This window comes from Echeneis naucrates, chromosome 14 (assembly GCF_900963305.1).
Source record: "Echeneis naucrates chromosome 14, fEcheNa1.1, whole genome shotgun sequence".
In the NCBI taxonomy this organism is placed as follows: Eukaryota; Metazoa; Chordata; class Actinopteri; order Carangiformes; family Echeneidae; genus Echeneis; species Echeneis naucrates.
This window is the reverse complement of record NC_042524.1, coordinates 14,802,375-14,825,317: the sequence shown is the minus strand read 5'-3', so window position 1 is coordinate 14,825,317 and position 22,943 is coordinate 14,802,375. Positions and strand designations below refer to the sequence as shown.

Here is a 22,943-nt window from a genome sequence, read left to right as displayed (position 1 = left end):
GACTGATCTTATCTGCGACACTGTCGAACGCCGTGTAAAATCATCCGCTGTGCAGCTCTGCATATATAGTTTGCAGTGATACAGCCCAACAGAGTTAATTGGAGCGTTGCATGGCTTCTATATGGGCATGCCTTCAACAGCCAGTGTTCTAATGCAAACAGACTGGTAGGCACTGCAACACTGGATAACATAAAACATTACAGCAAGAAGAGCAGGGACGTTAAATCATAATGCAATGTCACATGGAAAGATGTTAAAATTATTAATGTTACACAATATTAACTTCACAGTGGAAGCCAGAGGACAACGAAGAGGAGCATGATTCATGTTGAGAAGATGCGTGTTTTTCTGTTAGAGTTGGAGCCATTAAACATGCTATCTGTTCATAGCCATTAGCTCCAAATGCTCAAAGAGCCAACCTGACATTGACATCTAATCCTCTTATTCAGAAGAGGACTAATGCACGCAGAGGATACTGTTCATTCCACAAACAGATCCACTTTTTTTTATGTGCTTGAGTTGAATGTTTCGTTATCAATGAGAGCCTTATTTTTGTGGACTCCCCAATCTCTTTTGACTCCCCATCTCTATTCCTACCCCCCACCCGCCCCCGCCCCCGCCCCCGCCCCCGCCCCCCATCCAGCCAGATGGCCTCCCTCTAACAGAGCATTGATACCAGATGTGCAGTTCCAGTGTCGACTAAGAGACCAGCTGGGTTGAGTGTGCCAGTAGTTCTGTTAATGAAAATGGCTTCACTGTGTGTGTGTACGGCCGTGCACACGTGTGTGTGTTGTTTACTGTGGTTCATTGGCATGTGACAGTTGGGGAACTCTCTGTGGGTGATGGTTTCAAGAGTGAGCCAAAGCAAGTTGCACTGCAGCTCAACTCAGCCATGCAGTGCTCAACAGCACACACATCAAGGTTGGAACTATGCAGCTACTCATCCAGAATAAGCGCTCCTCTCTCTACATCGTATCTCCCTTAACATCTTGCTGTCTGGCATTGTCATTTTTTTTTTTTATTTTTTTTTTGTAATATTCTGTAGAGCTGTCTCTCACATCCCCCATCATCTTCCCTCATGCATAATTATATATTCTTTCCTCTAACCTATTTAGTAGCAAGGGGATCACTGTGCTTATTATTAATTCATACATGCACCTCAAATGAAAAAGTAAGAGCACACGCTGTCTAAAAGAATATATATCCAGCTGTAATTACTTACAGTGAATTGTATTAAGTTTTATAAAATATTGCATTTGATTGGTCCACAGATAGAAGTGCGAATGCAACCTAACACTATAATGAACATTTATCCTGATAAAACCTCGAGCCTTAGCTAATGAAGTTGTTACTCCATGCCGCTCTCTGTAATTTATGAATTTTCTCAGAAACAACTCATTATTATAGATTGTTCTGCTGATCAATTAAATGATAAGGAAACAAAGAAATCCTGTTTGCTTGGCAATAATTGTGACAGCCTCCATAGGCTGAAGACAAATGAGCTAAGTGAAAATTTCCGATGAGAGAAGGGTGCCTTTTTTAAATGTAACTTAAAAAAAAAAAAAAAAAAAAAAAAAACCGATATATATGGAAGCCCACACCTCTGTGACAGAATGGTTATCTGAGCTGATTATGTTTTGCCCATATCTCCAATGCACAGAGATCATAAGTGGAGAGGGTGGGGGTGGTGGGGGTCGGTTTAATACATACACCAAATGGCTGATGGGGTGGATGAGATTCCTCAAGCTCTTGTTCAATTGCGTGTTCTGAAAGAGGATTCTTGCACTGACAGGATAAATCATAGCCTTTTGAAAGGGAATGTGGAGTCCACTCACCTTTAGACTTCAATATTTTCAAAATTTGTTGTGCCATAAGTGGTGCAGCAGAGTGACACGGCAGTGACGCCTCCCATAGGATTCAGTCCATTAAGCCAGTGGGGGCAGAGATGTGATTCTAGATATTGGAGACCTTCAAGCTTCACAGTAATCTATTTGGCTGCACCATGCAGAGCATATCCATGAACTGTTCTCACCTGACGTTTGCTGATAAAATGTCTTCAATTTCCACAGGCACTGTTCTTTTTAAAGGAATAACGCCCAACTGAAGTATGGGATGTTTATGCGTCGGCTGTCAGCATTTTTATCACCAATAACACTAGCAATTGTGAAACATTGAAAATGAGTGCAAGCTTCCAGCACATTCACTTTCAACCCTTAGACAGCGAACTAAAGCTATCCCTGCAGACAACTGATAAAAACGAAGACTAGCTGGTTTTTATAACCCAACTAGGCTCTAAACCCGTCCCTTGGAGAAGGCTCGTCAGTCTCTGATCTCAGCTGTTTACCGATACATTTATTTAAGCCATGACTTGCTGGTGGTAAACTTTCACTGAGTTGAGCGTAGACATTTTCTTTCAGCTGATCAGTGAAAACCACTTTTTGTCTTCTAGCTGGTTATTGTGGGGCCCTATTCTTGTGTTATTGACTAAAATGATTTTGTTGTGGCTTTTTCTTGGATCCACACATTGGCTTTGTGTTTGCCGCTTTAGACTGATCTTATCTGCGACACTGTCGAACGCCGTGTAAAATCATCCGCTGTGCAGCTCTGCATATATAGTTTGCAGTGATACAGCCCAACCGAGTTAATTGGAGCGTTGCATGGCTTCTATATGGGCATGCCTTCAACAGCCAGTGTTCTAATGCAAACAGACTGGTAGGCACTGCAACACTGGATAACATAAAACATTACAGCAAGAAGAGCAGGGACGTTAAATCATAATGTCACATCCAGCACATTCATTTTCAACTCTTAGACACTCTTAGGCAAACTGAACCAATCCCTGCAGACAACTGATAAAAATGAAGACTAGCTGGTTTTTATAGCCCAACTAGGCTCTAAACCCACCCCTCCATGTCATGTAATTGTCATAATTGTAAAAAAAAAAAGAAAAAGGTGGTGGGGGCCGTTAAACAACAAGAGGCTATAACCATTTCCATGAAGCGTCCAGCTAATAGGCAGTGTCTGAATGGTAACATGCTAACAATGACAATGTTATCATGCTGATGTTCAGCAGGTGTTGCTATGTATATTCACCATCTGGGTTTGCTTACATTTCCTACTTAACATTTATATTATTTATTATATTTATACTTTCCAATGATTTCAACCATATAAGTAGCAAGTGTACCTCACCCCCTTACATCATAGCGTAGTGCTGTTTAAGCCTCATCAGATTCATATTTCATAAAGTTCGTGGACTTTCATAATCATGGTTACAATCATTTACATGCAGTGAAGGTGGTGGAAAAGTCAGATTCACCAAGCTCAGTGGTTCTTCCTCTAAGGACCATGAATATTTCAATATCCCTGGTGGATGTTAAAAGACTGACTGAGTGACAGTGCCATCCCTGAAGCCATGCACAGGCCTAGTCATACTATCACTGCTTTTAGAATATCTCAAAATTTCTTATTCACCCCAGAGTAAGAGGCTTTAGTCTATCAAAGCAGACACCTGTTGGGAGGCAGGGTTCACTCTGAAGAGGTTAGAGGTCTTTCTCTGGGATGGCGCACATATGGACTGACAAACACTTTCACACCTACTGTAGAGGTTATTTTGAGCTTCCAATTCACCTAACTTGCTCTTCTTTCAGCTGCAGGACAAAAACCAGAGAACCCAGAGGAGACCAACACAGATATAGAAAGAACAAACAGACTCCATTAAAGCCCAGGGCCTTCTTAGTGACCTGTTTTGTTTGGCCACTTAGTGTTTTTGTGAACCAAGCAGCCTCTTTTTAAAAACTTTTTTTAACAAAGTAAACTTTTCACACATCTTTCACCCTGTGGATTATATTGTGACATAAACTTCAATATACTCAGATGACAAAAATGGCATGCAGCCTTTGAGAGAATCTGAAAAAGAGCAGCGATAATGTGTGGGGGTTTGGGGCTGAGACTCAGCCTGAAGGATGATTATTCCTTTGCTGTTATTTGGAATTGGCTTCTGAACATGCTTTAAATGCAGCTGTGTTTACTGACATCGCCGATGCCAAGAAAAGTGACATTCTGAGAAGCACATATATACTCCAAAAATGATAATTAGAACTCTCACATTCACAACTTCATCAATCACATAAAAAAATGTTTAGAATCATGAGTTTTTTTGGCATTTACCCAATTGATTTATTCAACAGAGAACACTGTGACAATATGTTGTATTCAGGAATATTTCGTAGGGCAACATCAAGGTAATAATAATTAGCCATGGGACTAGATCCTCCAGTGGGTGTGTTGTTTCACAGTGTTTCATCAATTACATTCCCTGAGAGGAAACACCCGGCTGTTTTCTGTTTCTTCGGATGCCGTGCTTAATGATGCTTTTCGAGAATGCCTCTGCCAGCCAGTAATTGGAGCAACTTAGCAATCATAAGTGTAGTCTTTATAGTGGCGAGAACGTAATGCAGCTTTATTTATTTATTAAATCCCCCCCCCCCCCCCCCCGCCAATTATTACAACTTTTACTCTCTCGTTTTTATGTTCTTTTTGAGAAAAACTGCAGCCAACTTTGACACTGTAACAATAAGAAAAATAATAATTAATGGCCGTCTGGTCCCTTTGAGTATGTTTTTAGGTGTTGATATTTTGAAAAGATTTCATAATTAGCTCTAAAGGGAAAAGTCATTATAAAATAAATGTTTGGAATTGTAAGACTTTTGTCACTTGGTACATACCAAGTACGTTGCCTGAGCTATTCAGTGCCACCCTATTTCAGAAAGGCTTAAATACATTAACATTTCAGTGTAACTAGCGCTTCGCAGTTTTGATGCCATTTTTTAGTTCAATAGTTAGTGTGATGAATAATCTATGAATTTCAATAGTGATATGAAGGGAGCCAGGCTGTGATAGTAAACTGAGTATATTTTGTTTGCACTGTTTGTTTGTATGCTGGGGGGGATGTTGGTTGATTTTCCTTATCCAGAAGATTAAGACAGGATTGTCAGTTTCCTTACGCCTTGTACCTAGAGAATACGGTTTGGCATCCATGCCCGTGCTTGCATCTGTCAGTCATTTATTGCATGCCTTACACTTCTGACCTTTCTTCTTACTTCTTCCTGATACGTGACACAGATGTTTTCTTGTCTCTTCCTTGCGCTTGTTCATCTGACCTGAGACAGTTTGGCACATGGTGTTGTATGCAGATCAGACAGTAAAATCAGTGCAGTATGTCAGGAGCAGGGAAGTGTGGCGCTTCATACTGCAGAGTCAGCCTCTAACAGCAGTCATTTTTACCATGATTTAAAGGCTTATTACACTGCCTACAGGGAAAAGAACCATCTGTGTTGTGGACTACATTCATCATGGGGAGCTCTCTGTGATCAGTGATAGATAGCATATAAGTTCCAGCTCTGACTGACAGGTTTACAAAAGCATCAACAAATACAATTTGATTTTGATGAAACTAGATGAGACATGGGACTAGAAATGGTCTGATCCCTCTGTGTGTGGAGATCATCTGAGCTAACTGTACTGATACATGTCACATGTAGCTGTCATTCTTAAATTGATTTTTTTTTTATGAAGAGAGAAACATGAGCAGCTAAAAATAATTAAATGTTAGCTCATACAATAGGAAAAGGTCAGTGCTTTTTTGCAGGTGTACTGACTCTTGGATGTTCACAAATTTACCAATTTTCAACAAATGGGCATTTTCGAACATTATTTGAAAGGTAACCCATGTGTGTTTGTTGATTAACTATGGAAATAGAGTTTGCAGTAGCGTGGAGGTGGAAATTTCGTGTTGCAATGTTTGAAAAGAAAATACCAATATCTATCTGTGTTCACAAGAGAGTATGTCATTTTTCTGAGACACAGCTGTGTTTTTGACAAAAGAAAAGAATTTAGAACAGAGATTTGTTGTGCAGTGAGATTGTGGCAGTATCAGTCAAAGGGATGTACGATGCAACACAAAGACTGTGCTGTTTGGGGCTGCTCTCCAGGACACACAGATTCACAGCTTATCATGTCTGAAAGGGAGCGTCAGGCCAGTCTGATGCCTTTAGCCCACTTGGCAGCCTGGTGGCTGTTGCTCATCTGTCCCCAAGCCAGTGTGAGCACATCACCGATCTGGACCAGGATTAAAGGACCTAATACTAACAGCTGTGCTGAGATTAGCCATGTCAGTATTTACAGTTATTTTGTCAACCAGTGCACCACACACACGCTGCTCAAACAATGAACAGCTATGTTTGTCTGTTTCTTCCCTTTCTATCGGACCTTGGCTGTAAGTTATTTCTAAAAAAAAAAACGTGCCGGATGCACACCGCATGGTGAAGTTAGACGGGATAGATTACCATGGAGGACAATGATAGATGGGACTTGTAAGGAAAGGAGTTTGTAGAAGCCTCCTTTGTTTCCCAAAATGGAAAAAATAGAGAAAGGATTGACAGGGGAATAGAGAAGAGAGATGAGTAACTTGAGACATGAATCTGTGCAGTTTAAACATGTTGATGGATTGAGTAGTTTTATCTTATCTATGTGTGTGTGGGAGAAGGAGATGTTCTAGGCGATTGTGTTTGCACACATCCAGCGCCTCCCTCAGTGTGTGTCAGTGTGTACCTCCTCCAGCAGCTGCATGAATATGCATGTCTGTGTTCACACAGGGAACTACGTGCTCTCTCAGTAGAGACTGATCACCCCAAGATAGACGATCACTGGAAGATTAGACTGACTTTCCATACCAATCTCTCTTTGGAAATGTCGTATATAAAAAATGTATGCCATTTTCTGAAGAGGCAAAAGATAGACGGTGCGTCTGCTTAGGCACTCCACGTGATGGAAAAGGGAGAGGCAGAACCTGGGAAGGTGTCTAAGAGCAACAGGTCAGCAACCGCCACCAACGGCTGCTCACTTCCAGTCCCAACATACAGTTTATACTGAATCTGTGCCCGGCGGCCTCAGGCTTACCAGAGGTTGTGCTGTGTATGTGATTAACAGAGATTTGGGGTGAATAATCGTCTAAGCTGCTCAGTGGAGCATCAGTGTTGGGGGTTGGTATGGAGGTGGGAGGGGCTCAGGGTTTTTGGAGATATATACCTGCAACTCCAATCTGGTGGAAGGCCTTATTGATACATCAGCATGGTGGATATCTAAGCTTGTTGACCACTCAGCAACAAAAACTTGTCTCCATCTTTGTATTATTTCTTGCATGCTAATAAACAATGTAAGTGTTTGCGTGTGTGTGTGTGTATGTGTAAACATATCCAGTAGGGGGGTTGCTCCGGATACGTGCATGTGCTATTCACTATGGCTGGGATTATATGTTTTTTCCTGATTTGATTCTATCATGATTTTCTGGTCATTTATAATGCAATTCTCAGGTACTGCAAGTATTGCGATTCCATAGTATTCCATAATAATGATGCCACCAATTAATTTGCATAGTACGCAATTCACATTTAGTTCTAATGGATGCTATAGGAGTGAGGGTTAATGTCATGGAAGAGATAAAAAGTGAATAAAATACACCCTAAATATGTTTAGACCTGCAAATTAACTCTCTTCTGTTGATATCCATGTTCTTTGTTAATGTCACAATCCAATCAAAACTGTTGATAATAAGAAATAGACCTAGAGAGAGAATGCAGATTTAAACTTTGGAGCTGTAAGTGGGACTGACCACCTGAGGGCTCTGACCCTCGTGATGGGTTCACAGCAGCCCACACTGCTGGGTGAAGACATGAAGTACGGAATATAGGCAGCTTAATTCTTTCACGTCACCACTTGACAAGTAAGCGACCCTGTTCCTGTTTGGCAAGGGCTGGCTATTTCCTAAAAACAGTGATGTCATGTTGTTACTGTCCCATCCACATTAAATGAGCCAATATAATAATTTCAAATTTATTGATCTTGGGGAGAATTTTTTTTTTTTTTTTTTTTTTGCCACCCCTCCTATTCATGTGTAGAATAAATAAGCAACATGTATAACATCCAATATTGGTAAACCTATAATGTTTGGAAATACTGTGATAGCAGACAAATACCATGAACTAAATGCAAAACAGAAAAGAAAATAAATCTTAAATACAGAGGAACAACTTACTTTGTGGTGTTTATTGAAAAGAAGTGTTCAGACACTGCAGATGTCCATCCGGTCTGTCGTCATAATGGGCAGCTGTCACTGAGCATTTGTAGGCATGAATGCACCTGGAAATGAATCCCATTTTTACCATTCTTTGCCTGAGGTGTGGGCATAAAAATAAGCAAGACAGAAAACCATAAATAAGTGTATTAATGTTACATATTTTCTTTTCTTTTTTTTTCAGGATAATGCATTTAAAAAGCACTGGAAACGCATTTTCACCACATTGGTTCATGCCAAGGTGGGGCGATGTGTGTGGTGATGTATGCCGCCACCCCCAGGTTACATGAACCTTGTCTACTACACTCACTTTTGATCATTTCAGTTCATTCACTCATTTAGAGATCAAAGGTCAAATCAGTGTAATCAAAGCAACAAAGCGTGCCATATATTATCAGTTAATGTGATAGCATGACATTACCATATTAATTAGTTTTCTTTTGTGTCGAATGCCAGCAGTGGTGGTGGCGAGCAGTGCTCTGCTTCATAGCTCCGAGCGTTTATTCAAATGCATTTATACATATCTATATACTATCCAAACATGCAAAGAAGGATATAACGAGGGTGTTGTGGTAAACCCAGTTCAGCACCACTATCTTTTGTGTCAGCCATGAGATTTGTTTGATCATGCTGGATGGTGCAGATGCGCAGACTATCTCAGGCAATTCTCCACCATTAGATTCCACAAGAATCCAGAAGTAAGGATGGAATATAATACAGCCGGCTCTCGTGTGTATACCACTAAGATTCCCATACGTTGTCACTGAAGCAAAAGCGGTGGATAGAATTATTGGAAAAGAGTCAAAGTTGCAAATGACATTACCGATTGTGAGCGAACACATTTAGCTTCATTTTTATCCAATTTAACATTGCGATGATGGTGATGATGATGATGGTGGCGGTGACGGTGACTGGGGAACACAGCAGCGTGCATAATTTCAGTTTCGAGAAGACGTGTGCATGTTAGAAACCTCTCCCTCCCTGGCTGACTGCTGCTTTAGTGAAACAAGGCGGATAAAAGCTAGATTCTGATCCGTGACTCATTTTCCAGCTGATGTTGTACATCTTGACAAAATTGCTCTGAGGTTCTATGATATCCATGAACTTTTGAAAAAAAAAAAAAAAAAAAAACCCACAACATCTTCTATATACTGGTTTTTTCCATTTTTCGCTGTACTCCTCTTATTCATCTGGTAAGAGCCAAAGTGCAATCATGAACTAAAGCCAGGAATAAATGTTTGCATAATGACGCTCAAAAATATATGTTTTACAGGTAGAAGCAGATGAGATGGACTGATGTGTGAGCCGAAGAATGTTCACCTAGACTAGTCTAGAGGAATGCGTTCTTGTGAAGGAATGCATGGAGACAGTAGTAATTAATTATACATGTGGAAATGGTCCGAGGCAATGCTGTTACAGTAACTAGAGGCATAGCAAGTGAGAAATGAGAGAGCAGAGATGTGGGGAGGAGGGGGAGGGGAGAAACCTTCCTTCTATACCATCCACAGCTTCAATTTACATTACATGACAACGGAATGGAGGTTAATTAAACGTGACAATGGTGGGGCGTTTTTATTGCTAACCCTTCATGGTGGGCGACTGTCTACTAACTCAAAAGGCCAAAGAATGCATAACAAATATTAGTCTACCCCAAAGTGTGAATTCATATTGGAATATGTTATTGAAAGAGAGGTTATGGGTAGAATTGGCCTTTTGGTCTATGCGTTTACGAATTTGCACAAAAATATGTGCGCCCCACATCCATGATAGAATAATTCTAAATTAAACAGCAGAAAAGATTGCATCAGTTTATAGAATCTAAGTTGCATTGAAATCTCAAAATTTGATGTTGCCCAGGGCGTGCTCAGATTTTGCTGAGCGTCTATTCCCAACCTTCAAATTGATGCTAATTGGATCGGACACTAATGATGCTAAAAAAGCAAAGCAAAGCGGTGCTAGGTTTTATAGCCGCCTGCGTACAAATTTGGAAACAGCTGACGTCGGTCAATATGGCCCCTTCAAATCTCACGCTGCCTTTGGGATTAAATTTTATGTCGAGCTTCAAAAATGGCAATGAACATAGGTCAGATTTAACCCTTATGTTGTACCAATTGCTGATAAACGCACTTTGGTCAGTCACACAAGCAACCAATGAGTGACAGTGAGACAATAGGGATTCAGTCCCTTCCCCTGTTCAAAACCAATGCCGGTGTTCATATTGATTCTCTTTTCCATAAGTATATTGCCTGGAGATGATACCCTAAATAAATTCCAACACTTGAAATGTTTTCTGTCTGTCAGGCACCATAAGTGGGCCTTAAATGAACTCATGTTGTGTCCTAATATTGGGAAGGCCGAATTATAAGTAATAAAAGTCTGTGCTGGGCTTGTGGCCTCAGGGGACATTGTGTAAACGCTCCTCATCTCCCCGCAGACTGTAGTCCTGACTGATTGCTGATGACTTTTTTAGGGCAGAGACATGTTAAGTTGTTTATTTATTGAAAAAAAAGAAAAAATCCCCAATGCAAATCGCCCTCCCCACTCTAGATTTCTCCTCCCTCTGATTCTGTGTCGGCATTTCCCTCTTGTTTCTGTTTCTGTCTGTTGGACAGAGATGATGGTGTTGTGGTCAGTTTGTGATACAAGAGCAGGACAGCTGTTTTTCTTTTTTTTTTGGCGGGAGGGGTAGGGGTTGGTCGGTTTTGTTTATTTATGCATATGTGTGCATCTGTGTTTGTGTCCAAGCATCATTGTGTGTTTTATGCATGTGACAGATATGGGACATCTCTGACTGCTGTAGAGAAAGTGACACACCCCTGCAGGCTAGTCTGCTCAAAAAGGATCTTCAGCAAAACTCCAAACCACAATTTAGCAGACCACTGTCAAAAGAAATCACTTACAGTAGCTGTTGTAATGCATTTTTTGACACCGGATGAAGCAGCATCACAGTTTCTGACATTAGATTCAGACTCTGTGTGCAAAAAGTATAAAATGCGAATCCATTACTTATATTGAAGAAGACTACCTGAGTGCCAAGTACGCTTGATGTTTGGCAGCTTTGTTCGCATGCAGCACATCGACTCATCAATGCATCTGTCCCTTTCCCAAATGGAGGTACAGCCATCTGTTACATGCAACAACTGGCAATATGTTAGTGTCTTCATCTCTCTGCGCTACTCATAAACAATTCTTTTTCTTTTCGCTTCTGCAGCACTATCCCTACTTTGGGGTGGGGTTGTAAGGTGTGTGTTTATACAGTATATTTCCCTGTTGGACTGGGGCCAGCAGCCAGCTTGCACTGTTGTGCACACATTCACAGGCAGCAGACATGCACAAACAAACAGATTGCTACAAAATAAACAAAATTCTGCATGAGTTAATTGGGTTGTAATTTTCTTGCCCATCACCAGCTGCCTGTCACACCTAATTTATTTATAATTTTATATTATGAAGTGAATGAGTGTCTTTTTAAATTGATGAATGCCTTAAACTAACTCCATTAGTGCTCAGTTAATAGGTTAACAATGATTAGATAATGCAACTCATTATCTCTACAATTTTTAGCATCTTCACATCTCAAATGCATGTTCATACATGGGCACAATGGAAAAAGTACATCTAATTTAATCTAAACCCAACACTAAAACACTGCACTTCTCAGTCTTTTAGTGGCACTTAGAGAAAAAGTTGGCGCTCATCAAAGTCATTCCAAAAGCATAGACTGCATATCAAAATGACCGGTCCAGTCAATGCTGCAGAGCTTTAAACCCTTCAGTCTATCTAATGACCATGCAATTGACAGACTGTGCCATGCATGGCAGCCTGCAAAGAGCAAGTCAGTTCCACCTTCCCATCCAAAAAGTGTTTTTTCTGGTTTAATAAAAATGCTAGCAGAGAAAATCATCTTCAAAGCAACAAGGACTGCTCAATGCTCTGAAGGCAAACGTGAAATTCTACAGCGCATTTTGTTCTAGTCCATCACACATGTCGAGGTACATAAGTTAAACAGAATAAGTGAAAACCAGGACCTTCTGGAAGCATTTGAGGGGGTCACCAAAGTTATTATCATTACGTCTCTGGATACTGCAAGGAAATTTGTTTCACATTCACATCCAAATAGCTGGCAAGACCAAAAGAGAGGGGGGAAAAATTACCAGACCAAAATGATCATCCTTCTGTTTTGAGCAAGCTCATACTAGTAAGTCAGACTTGACCACATATAGACGTTTACTAGCCCAGGCTGCACTTAGTCAGCTCCAGGTAAGTTATTTTTCTCAGGAGCGCTTTAAGCAAAGATTGCAATACCATAATCTTGGCACTTTGGTTTGCTCACATTAAGTTGGTACATTTAGCATGTTAGCATACTGTACTGGTACTTCATTGGTGTGTCATTAGTTTTAGAGGTAGAGGTCCAATCAGGAGCATCAATGTTTGTGTCAAAGCCACAGAACGACCAACCAACAAACAGGCCCGGCCACTTCTTAGACATGCTGTGATGACTAGAACACAAACATAAACATAAACGGTTGTTACTTTATGCTACTGTGTTTTGACACTCAACAACAGTGGCCTGTGTGCTCGAAGGCAGACGCTGCAGTAAATATCTGCAAACTTAATGGGCACAAGAAATCTACTTTTTCTAAAGAATGTTCTAAATGCATTAACCTTAAGTACGATTTTCAATGATGTGATGTTGCGATGAATTTCAAATATGCATTGCTAAGATGGAATATAACCCTTTCCCCCATCCTGTTAATCTTATAATGAGTCCCTGAATAGTTTTTTGTATTCAGATACTTTCACCTTGTCACATTTTTTCACCATCCATTGTGTCATGAAATGAAGCCCATTTACCAATCATTCTCCGTCTGATTTGATAAATGAAACTGGTGAACGAGTGAGTCTCCTGAATGGCTTGTTTGAATAATTGAGCAGTACTCAATAAGACAATATTAGGCAGTGGTGGCGGCACCGCCATCTGAAATAATTACCACATGACAGCAGACTACACATGGGTGCTGCCTCCACAGGGGCTCCCCATTTGAGAGCAGTAGATTAGAACAGCCCTCCCCCACATCGCCACGCTTCACGTTCCCCTATAAACACCACCTAAAGAAACCAGCAAAGGCCACACAATCAAAATAAGAGAGGAAGGGGCAACCATATTAGAGCAATAGCTGTCAGATGTCAGAAAATCAAAGTACCAATATTATGTGGGTGTACAAACATCTTACCCCCTTAGCCTTTCAAATTTCCAGTAGCCTATTACCCAGGGATTGTATATACCGAGATGAGTGATTTACTTTCAATTCAACAAGACACAGTTTATTGTGTGAACCATAAATCACTAAAAAATCCCCCGTATATTTAATTTTGGGGTAAGAAAATGGGAAATACCAACGGAAATTGTAATTAAGTCAGCAGCATGTATGACAGCAGTGAGCTAATATGATGTAAGTGGTAGCAAATGGATGAAATCCTGGTTATTCTAATTAGTGCATATGACAGACAACATGCAATTTTGATCTTTTTAGACATTTACTGCCAGGTTTATTTTATATAAATTTTGCTATTCAGTTTCAGCCTCAGCACCATGAAATAGAAAGAAAAAAAAAAAAAAAACAACAATATTTTTTCTCTTCTTTACTTTTTTATAATTGGGTTTACACTTTGTCACAATTATCCCATGCTCCTAGTTTCGCTGCTTGTCTCAGCCTTTCAGAGTCCCTCGAGACGGGCTTTGCTGTTACAGGAGAATCTTTAATGTGACAACACAGGAGCAGGAAGTTAGTTGTGTGACTGGTTGAGTGGAGTGTTGGCGTCACTCTGATGGGTCACTAAGCACATAGCCAGCCAGCCAGCCATATGCCTGTGCCAAAGTAGTCTCTGCAACCGAGACTCATTTACTACAGCACAGACTAGATGTGATTGACAGCTGAGCCAAAAGGGCTTTGGCTCCCTCATGATTTTTTTTTTTTTTTTATTAGGCATCCTCTGGGACTTGGGAGTCATGCTACAGTATATCAGCAGAATGGGTAATGACTGCAATGGGAAGGAAAAGGGAACTCACATAGATTTTGTGTGATGAGTTTTTATAAACTATCATTAAGCTTCATTGTTGCACTTCAGTTACATATTTTAGTTATTAGCTGGTGAACATTAGTGTCATTGATAAAAAAAACTACACAAAGAAAAAATGGTTATCTGCACACAGAAGGAATTATAATAGTATGATTATTTTCAGTTTTTAAATAATTTGTCACCAGATGTGTCAGTTAGCATCTAACTACAGGAAGAGGTTTTGATTGATTATTTTTTCCTTTAATTTCACAGGCATGACTGTTGTCAAACGATACACTTTAATATTTAAACTGGCCTACACCGAGGCTTTTCACCGAAACAGCATGTCATAAGCTATTAATGCAAAGAGGACGCAAGTCATTGCAGGATCCGAATCTCTATTTTTAACCATGATTCCAGTGATGGCTAACAGTACCATTGTTCTTGTAGATGCTTAAAGCAGAGCAGCTTTTGAAGGGATACTTGGAATAACAGTTATGACAGAATTAGGAGGTTTTGAAGACGTAACCTTTTAACTTAGCAAATAGCTCATACGTCTCAAAATCCACAATTATGGCTTTTTACATGGATAGCTTGGAAATTCTTGATATTGTCGTTCCTTTGAACACGCAAAATTCAAGCACAGACACCCCTGCCATGGAAAACTTAAAGCAGCCACCCAACAGTTGAAGAGTACAGAAAAAGCTGCCTATCATTGAAATTATAATGAACTAAAAGTGTGTACATTCAATATGATCATAAGCAACTGTGGCATCTTTCAGCCACCATATTTTAAGCAAATGTCGTTATTTCAGGCTTTAAAAGAAAAGTCTCTATTTTCATGTCGTTGTTGGCCCTCGTATTGATTGATTTCTCGTGTGGACAAAGTTCAATTTATTCCTGAAAGCAGCACTAAAACCACCCAAGAAGAGCGTCTCGCTGCTGTTAATGAGAAATTTTGAAACCGTTACACGCTTGATGTGAAATGAGAGTCTGCGCGTCTTCCTTTAAAGCTTCATAAAGGATGACTCGGTCACTGATGCTCTCTCTCCCTGTTCGTACATGTTCAGATCTTCTGAGCAAGAGTTTGCACCTTCAAACTCTGTAGATCTTACCTTTATATTGAAATGTTTTCATCATTAAAAGCTGTTTTTCAGAAATAACGAGTGTTATTCAAAACTATAACGGCCGTTTTTATTACTAGCAAACATTATAATCTGTCCCTCAAACCCACATATAGACTCATACACCATCTGTCTTATATTGTTTTCTGCAAGTTTCTCAGATGATGATTTTTAATGATTTAGTGACACTCTGAATTACCATGTTGCCCAAATTTTCAAAATAATACTTGCTCATCTCCCAACAGGATGATCCTGTTCAAGGCAATTCTCATATAAGAGCAACATAAAACTACCACTAAAAATACTAGACACAAGTGTTGCAATGTGTAATCAATACCACCAGGATTTTGGAGTGACATGTAGTATCAGTGGGTTATTTGTTTTATCCAACACATTGTTCACATTGTCGGATGCAGCCTGAAGGAGGCCTCCAGTGCGACTTCACTGATTCAGTATTGTTGGAATTTTTAGCTCAGGATCTTTCACTATTTGTTACAGATGTCCTTATTTGTGTTGCTTTTTCAGTTTTACCTTTCTTTCATATGTCTTGCTCATCTTCTGGGTCTATTTTCGCTGCACCTTGTCCTCTTAATCCTACCTGGCTTTACACGCTCTTAGGTTTATCTACCAAGATCAAAGAATAGCCTGCCCTCAAGGGGAAACCTGTATTATTAAAGACAGATAGATTGCTGAGGGTCCTGTGAGTCGGTCTACTTCACAAATGATCTTTTAGACTCCTATATTAGACAAAGCTGGTAGAAGTCAGTTAGCCCGTGACGGCTCAGTTGTTGGCTCAGTTTCTGCTTCAAATAAAACTCAAATTACTAAACTGAATGGCACATTGTTAAAGTATGAGTAAGAGCCCCTGCTTCTCCTCTTTTTTTCCTTGGTAGTGTTGCGGGATGACTTCAGACAGAACCCCCAGGACGTGGTGGTGGCAGTCGGGGAGACTGCGAGTCTCGAGTGTCAGCCTCCACGTGGGCATCCCGAACCCACCACCTTCTGGAGGAAAGATAAGGCTCGTCTTGACCTCAAAGATGACAGGATCACGGTGGGTTACCGTCCTAAACTCCTGCACCTTCTGCACGACCCTTACGCTCAGTAACATACTTAGCGATTTACTTTTACAATGTAAAGTACTTCATATTGGACTGGTGGATTTTAGTTGCATGCATATGTGGGCAGGTACGTGGAGGAAAGCTGACCATCTCGAATACCAAGAAAAGCGATGCAGGGATTTATGTATGTGTGGCAGCCAACATGGTCGGAGAGAGAGAGAGTGAAAAAGCTCAGCTCTCTGTGTTTGGTAAGAAATCTGACATGCACTCTTTGCCTCTGTCAAAGCTAATGGGCATTTCGTTTTCTTTTTTTTTTTTTCCTAGCTCCATACTGCCCACTAACAAATACAGCATTTACCACTCTTTCAAAAGTATATTTAACACTTATGTTTTGTATACTGCCCACATCCAGAAAGACCAGTGTTTGTACAGCGGCCTGTGAACCAGGTGGTCTTAGTTGATGAGAGTGTGGAGTTCAGGTGTCAGGTCCATGGCGACCCCCCGCCTACACTACGCTGGAAGAAAGAAGATGCGGATATTCCCCGTGGCAGGTGAGGAATGTGTGTGAACGTGGGCAGTGCCTGTGTCTGTGCGTGCATTTGTGCCCATGTCTGCATATTAATATGGTGAACATTATAATGGCTAAATGGTGAGAGAGAGCTGCAGGGATGCAGAGAAGGACACATTGCAGGATCACGTTAAATGTAAAGTACTCTAATGCATTAGCCCAATGATGACTAGTAACTGCGTGATGTTTATGATGCCCAGTTAGTCGATAAGGTGATGATTCAGTAACATGGTAATTTCTAATGGCAGTTCATAGTGCTCTGTATACCATATCATAGGCATAGGATAATTGCTTTCAAATCCCATTAGAACATTTATTTTTATGTCATTATCAGCCAGCCATGAGGGTTTTTACAGTATTGATAGTTACTGTTCAGTATGATATATTTTAAAATACAATTTGTTTCATTAAGCAGTCTTTAGATCATTACATTTTTTAAGTTATTTTTGATGTATGACATCCGATGATTAAACGACACGCTTTTTTAATCTTGAGTAAGCCTTTTAAGTAACTCAAAAATGCTACTTTATTGTGCATTGATTCATACGGTAGCGTGGAACTGTCGTAGTTTTGTGCGTGTGATGAGAACTGTCCTGACCTGCTCGTGGATTGATCCGTGTTAAATCCATTAGATGTTCGAAGCAACCAAAAGAAATGAGGGAAGGCTGATTTTTAGAAACCTGGTCAAAATAAATAACTTGAGGTCCTATTAATTCAGACTTGACGTGATTGCTCTCTGAATTGTTGTCAAACAAATGCATCAAGTGTTTGTCTGTAACTTGACAGATAAATCTCAGACACATGATTCTCAGAACCTGGTGAGTCATCTCTCTCATGTTAGAGCCATGAATGGAAATTCTAAAAAAAAAAAGATCTCTTTACTAAAGACCCGTGATAAGCCGTTACTGCTGTATAATGCGTCTTTAGAATATATTGTGTTTATTGATAATAGCAACTGGCCGTCTCTCCAGCTGTCAGTCTATCTGCCTGCTTACTTGTGTTGTGCCCCCTACATCACTACCCCTTGACTCCAGAAACATGTCCTACTTTCAGTCCTGACGCGCCTCACTTCCCTCCTTCCACTTCTTTCATTCTTTTCCTAAACCTGCCGGCCTCCTGGGAAGCCTGTATCTGGGTCAGAGATGTGCTGTGAATGGAGTCCTCACCAGACTCCGGACAGACCCCACAACCCCCATCGATATTCTCCCCACACCCTTTTGAACATATACTTCCAATATGGCTTTTTCTCACCTCTCATGCCACTTCTCTGCCTCACTTGTCTCCCATCTCTGAATCACTATGGCTGGCTAGACAATTTCACAGGATCTCTCTTACCAAAAAGGGCCCCAGAGAGGTAGAGCCCGACTCCTTGCTCCTCCTATACTCACTCTGTCTGTTGCTCCTCTGAGGCACTTATCTAAACTCTGCTCGCCGAGATGTTTCTCTTACTCTAACTGCACCACTGCTGCATGTATGCTGCACTGGTGGACACACACTGATGCATGGAACATCTCTATAAATAAGTCATTTCTTACTGCTCGACCCATTCATCAAATTCAGTTTGTCAGACTGTGCCACTCCCTAACTCTCAGAGTGTTTGCCTCTGTCTCCTTCTCTCTGTTATTTTTATTTTATTTTTTATTTTTTTTTTGGGCTTGCTCTCTCCCATGCACGCACGTACACGCATATAGCATAGCCTGGTGCACAGCCCACACCACAGTGGGTGGCTCGTCTTTATAAATATTGAAATAGAGGAACAGTCAGGGTTCCAGCTGAAAGCACCTTTCATTTTGCCATGCCTTCATCTCAGCATAATTGCTCCCCCTTTTTCTGTCTCCGTAGCATAGTGTGTGCAGCAGTCTTAATTGCGATAGAAAGTCTGTCTTCATTCTATCAAAAATGACACAACCTTTATGAAATCATAAAAATTGAAAAAAAAAAAAAAAATACCTCAAGTTTAGAAGCCTTGATCCAGTTTCATTGTTTGCTGATTGCATTTCCTTGATCTAAAAAAAATAAAACAATAAATAAATAATACTATTAAACATTCATTTAAATCAACATATCACTGTTGTTGATCTTCCGGTGTTGTGAAACTAATCTTGGATGAGATTTCACTTGTTGTCACACTTCCTCTCTGTTGCCAGGTATGACATCAGATATGAAAAAGAAGAATTTCTGCTGAGGATTAAAAAAGCGTCAGTCAGTGATCAGGGAACCTTCACCTGTCTGGCAGAGAACCGTGTGGGTAAAGTGGAGGCTTCTGCATACCTGACTATCAGAGGTGGGTAGCTGCTTGTGGACCCACTTGTTGTAAAGCTCATAACCTGTCTCAGATTTTTTTTTTTTTTTCTTTTTTCTGTATCTCCCAAAGCAGGCCGCAGGACAATCAGTCATTTATTGCTCGCTTTACGAGTGTTATTGCCCCCCTGCTGAATTGCTGGGCCTGGCCTCAGCTTTTCTTTCATACATAGCGGGCTGATGCAGTTGATTGCACCAGATCTCCAGCTAGGCCCCAGATATGAACAATCTAACCAGCTTTAAGGGAACTGTTATGACCTCTCCTGGGGGTCTTATTCTGCCTGCAGCCCACGCACTCCATATTTACACTATATCAATGGGAGGGAGCTGTTTCATAGTAAAGACTGATATTGTAAAAATTAAAAACAAAGTTCCACTTTCCTGCCAACTATCATATAAAAAAAATGAAATAACATTTGACTTGGAAACATCCAGTAACACATTCTTATTAGCAGAGTAGTCATTTTGTATATCATTATGCATACAGCACATCACAGATCTCATAACATTAACTGTTCATTCTTTCTTTACTATTATAAAATTTTTATTCTTGTTCCTTTTATCCATGCATGAGTTGTCTTGTACTTCCAAAAGCTCCATGCTTTAATTTAAGATTTAGTTTGGAGGAAAAAGCAATTTAGAGTTATAGCTATAAGGCTAAGCCAGAGTTGTGAGTGTGCATTGGTAAAATACGCGTGAACATGGATACTAATAAGATACAAAGCCTGCCATCTGCCAGTTAACTTTGGATAATTTGTTTAAATTTGATGACCAATGATAAAGAGAATAGAAAAACAACAGAAATGTAACACTTCAGATGTTGTTTTGTAGTTGTTTTTTTTTTTGTTTTTTTTTGATTTGATAAGACAAGAGGAGTATTACATGACAGTCAGCCAGAAGTGAGACACTTGATGTACAAACAGATAGGTGTGAATTTGTTATTTTATGACTTAAGTAAATCTCTTATGTGGGTTCTGGCAGTGGCACCCCTTTCCCCTGATGTTGCCAAGGTTCTGCTTCCTTGAGGTCCATTATATCACCTCCGGTGGTGACTTGAGCATTTCCCTCCTCGTCCTTTAACCTCATGGATGGAAACCCAACTCCATCTCATTCATTTCTGATTTTCATTCTTTGCTTTTTTCTGTCCCTCTGTTCTACTCCTCTGCCCTCCCTCTCTCTGTGTGTTAATCTCACCCACACCATTGTTGTGTCAACAGCTCGCCCCGTTGGTAAGTAAGAGCTGATTCCATTGTGCATGCACTGCTCTCTTTTTGTTTTTGATCACACACGTACAGTATGCATGTATTGCATTCCACAAACGCATTCATCAAACTAATATTGGACATGCATATTGACATTGTTACAACCAACCCCTGACTTCTCCTGGCAGTCTTTTGCGAAACAGTGGATTTACCACTTCACTTTTCTTCCAAATGTCCAGATAAGGATGACACGCCTTAGTGGAAAAACTTGAATTGAGGACATCAACCCTACTAATTAGCTGCTATCATTCATTCTGATGTTGTGGCAGCTGAATGAATGGCTTGTGTGATTGGCATAGTCAAGAAATAGCTCTCAAGCAAATAACCCAATGCATGAATTTTTTTAGTTTGTAGCTAGTTCTGCAGTCCAGACTGTTCTTTTAGAAGAAGCCTTTTTAGTACACAATTAAAACTCTTCATAGAAATGAATATGCCGCTATTGTGTTATTTTTTTTTTTCTTTCCTTTTTTTTACCTTTAACTTCAGAGGCACCCCAGTTTGTGGTGCGACCCCGTGACCAGATTGTGGCTCAAGGACGAACAGCTACATTTCCCTGCGAGACCAGGGGTAAACCTCAGCCCACAGTTTTCTGGCAACGAGAAGGTAGCCAGGTGAGGACGGACAAATGTACTTTGAACTTTTTTTTTAGGCTGTGCACATGTGTCTATAAGGATGTGTGCTTGCAGGGGAGTTATTTAACTCTCTAGCTATTTCTAAAGTCCGCAACCGCATGAAAATATATTTTGTAAAATATAAAAAAAATTTCCAAGGCAGTGAGTGAAAGGATCGCACAGCAGAATATAGTTCAGTTCCACATATAGATAAAGTGGTCATATATCATCAATCGACGCCAGTCTGACCAGCCAAATCACTTAGCAAGAAACAATGTCATGTGCTGCATTAGAGTCATTAGACATAATGAAAGCAGGCTAATGTCCTTTACTGCCCATCAGCCTGCGTGCTTGGGGTGCAGACAGAGAGAACGCTGATGCCTCAATTTCATGACCATGACTTCGGGTTATCACAGCACAGATTATCACTCTGGGGGTAAACTGCCATTCAGGCTTAGTAGGAAATATGCTTTGACCCACTTTTCCATCTGAATGCATTGCCCACAACGGTGATCTCTTTTCCTGTTTTTTTAATTGATATAAAGTCAAAAGACAGTGACTCTTTTATGGCAGTTACTACTGAAGTAATTCTTAACCACAGAGAAATGCATCAGAAAGGGGAACCATGCATTTCTCACACTGAGCTGAGAGAAATGCTTTTCAGTAAGACAAAAGCAGCAAACTTAGTAAAGGTACTATTTTCAACATTGCTTTCTGAATTTGACCCCATATAACTACTTTCAACTTTCACTCCCTGCAGGATCTTTTGTTTCCCAACCAGCCGACACAGGGAGACAGTCGTGTGTTTGTGTCCATGAATGGAGAGTTGACCATTTCATCTGTGCAACGCTCTGATGCAGGGTATTATATCTGCCAGGCCCTCACTGTAGCTGGCAGCATCATGGCCAAAGCACAGCTTGAGGTAGCAGACGGTAAGGCTGGACAGACCCACACATGACAAATGTTTATAGGGCATGCAAAATCTATAATACAGTACACTGAAATATGAGAACTGCCATGTTTTTTAGGATCCAATTTAATGGCACCAATGTTACTTATGCTTTAACATTTTATACTTGCATTCCATTGTTACACATTGTTGGGTGCATAATGCATAAAGGAGATACATGCACAGAATAAGTGAATACTCAGTATTGCATGATTGCATGGCTCGGCACACAAGTAATCTCAACAGAATGAACCTATTATTTTTTCCCAACATGACATCATCATGAGGGATCGCTGTAAATAGCCAAAGATGATACACCTCTGCTCTTCAGAGCTAAAGTGTAAACTTGGTTTGTAAGAAACTTGATATGCTATATAGAGATTACATAAAAGTCATACCATGCAAGGTTTCCAAAAGCCAACCTCTTCTTCATGTGCTTCTCATTAATGTCACATTTAGGCTGCGGAAATATCAAACATATATATCTTGATTGCTCAAAGAAACGCGTTATATTTTTAAAGCAATATCAGTGGCATTCTGCATTTAATTGGGTAGTGCTTTTATTGTGTCACATACTGGGATTTAAAGTCGTACATTAACCAACACATAGGATTGTAGCACTACCTAGACCTAATAAAACATTCTATACCAGTACATCACCGGTGATTTGTCTGCCCACACTGTATGTTCTAAAAGCCAATCACCCGCAGTGATCCCTTTCATTATCACCTCACTGTGGTAAATGTGAATGGTTTGAAAAGACTGAAACTGTGTAAAAGAAAGCTGTCTCCTTGATGGAGAGACACTTTGCACTTTTTTTTTTTTTTTTTTTTTTTTTTTTTGACAAAGCTTAATGTCAGCATTAAGTGCTAAGCC

At 40.3% G+C, this 22,943-nt stretch overlaps 1 protein-coding gene across 1 annotated transcript in view; it reads left to right on the top strand.

The window, feature by feature from the left end:
- Positions 1-22,943, top strand: part of LOC115054570 (roundabout homolog 2-like) — a 72,450-nt gene that overhangs the window by 23,551 nt on the left and 25,956 nt on the right. Inside the window, exons 3-8 of the mRNA XM_029519840.1 lie at positions 16,212-16,369; positions 16,504-16,624; positions 16,789-16,927; positions 19,092-19,228; positions 20,994-21,118; positions 21,879-22,050. Coding sequence (XP_029375700.1) covers positions 16,212-16,369; positions 16,504-16,624; positions 16,789-16,927; positions 19,092-19,228; positions 20,994-21,118; positions 21,879-22,050 — 852 coding nt within the window. The remainder of the gene's footprint in view (positions 1-16,211; positions 16,370-16,503; positions 16,625-16,788; positions 16,928-19,091; positions 19,229-20,993; positions 21,119-21,878; positions 22,051-22,943) is intronic.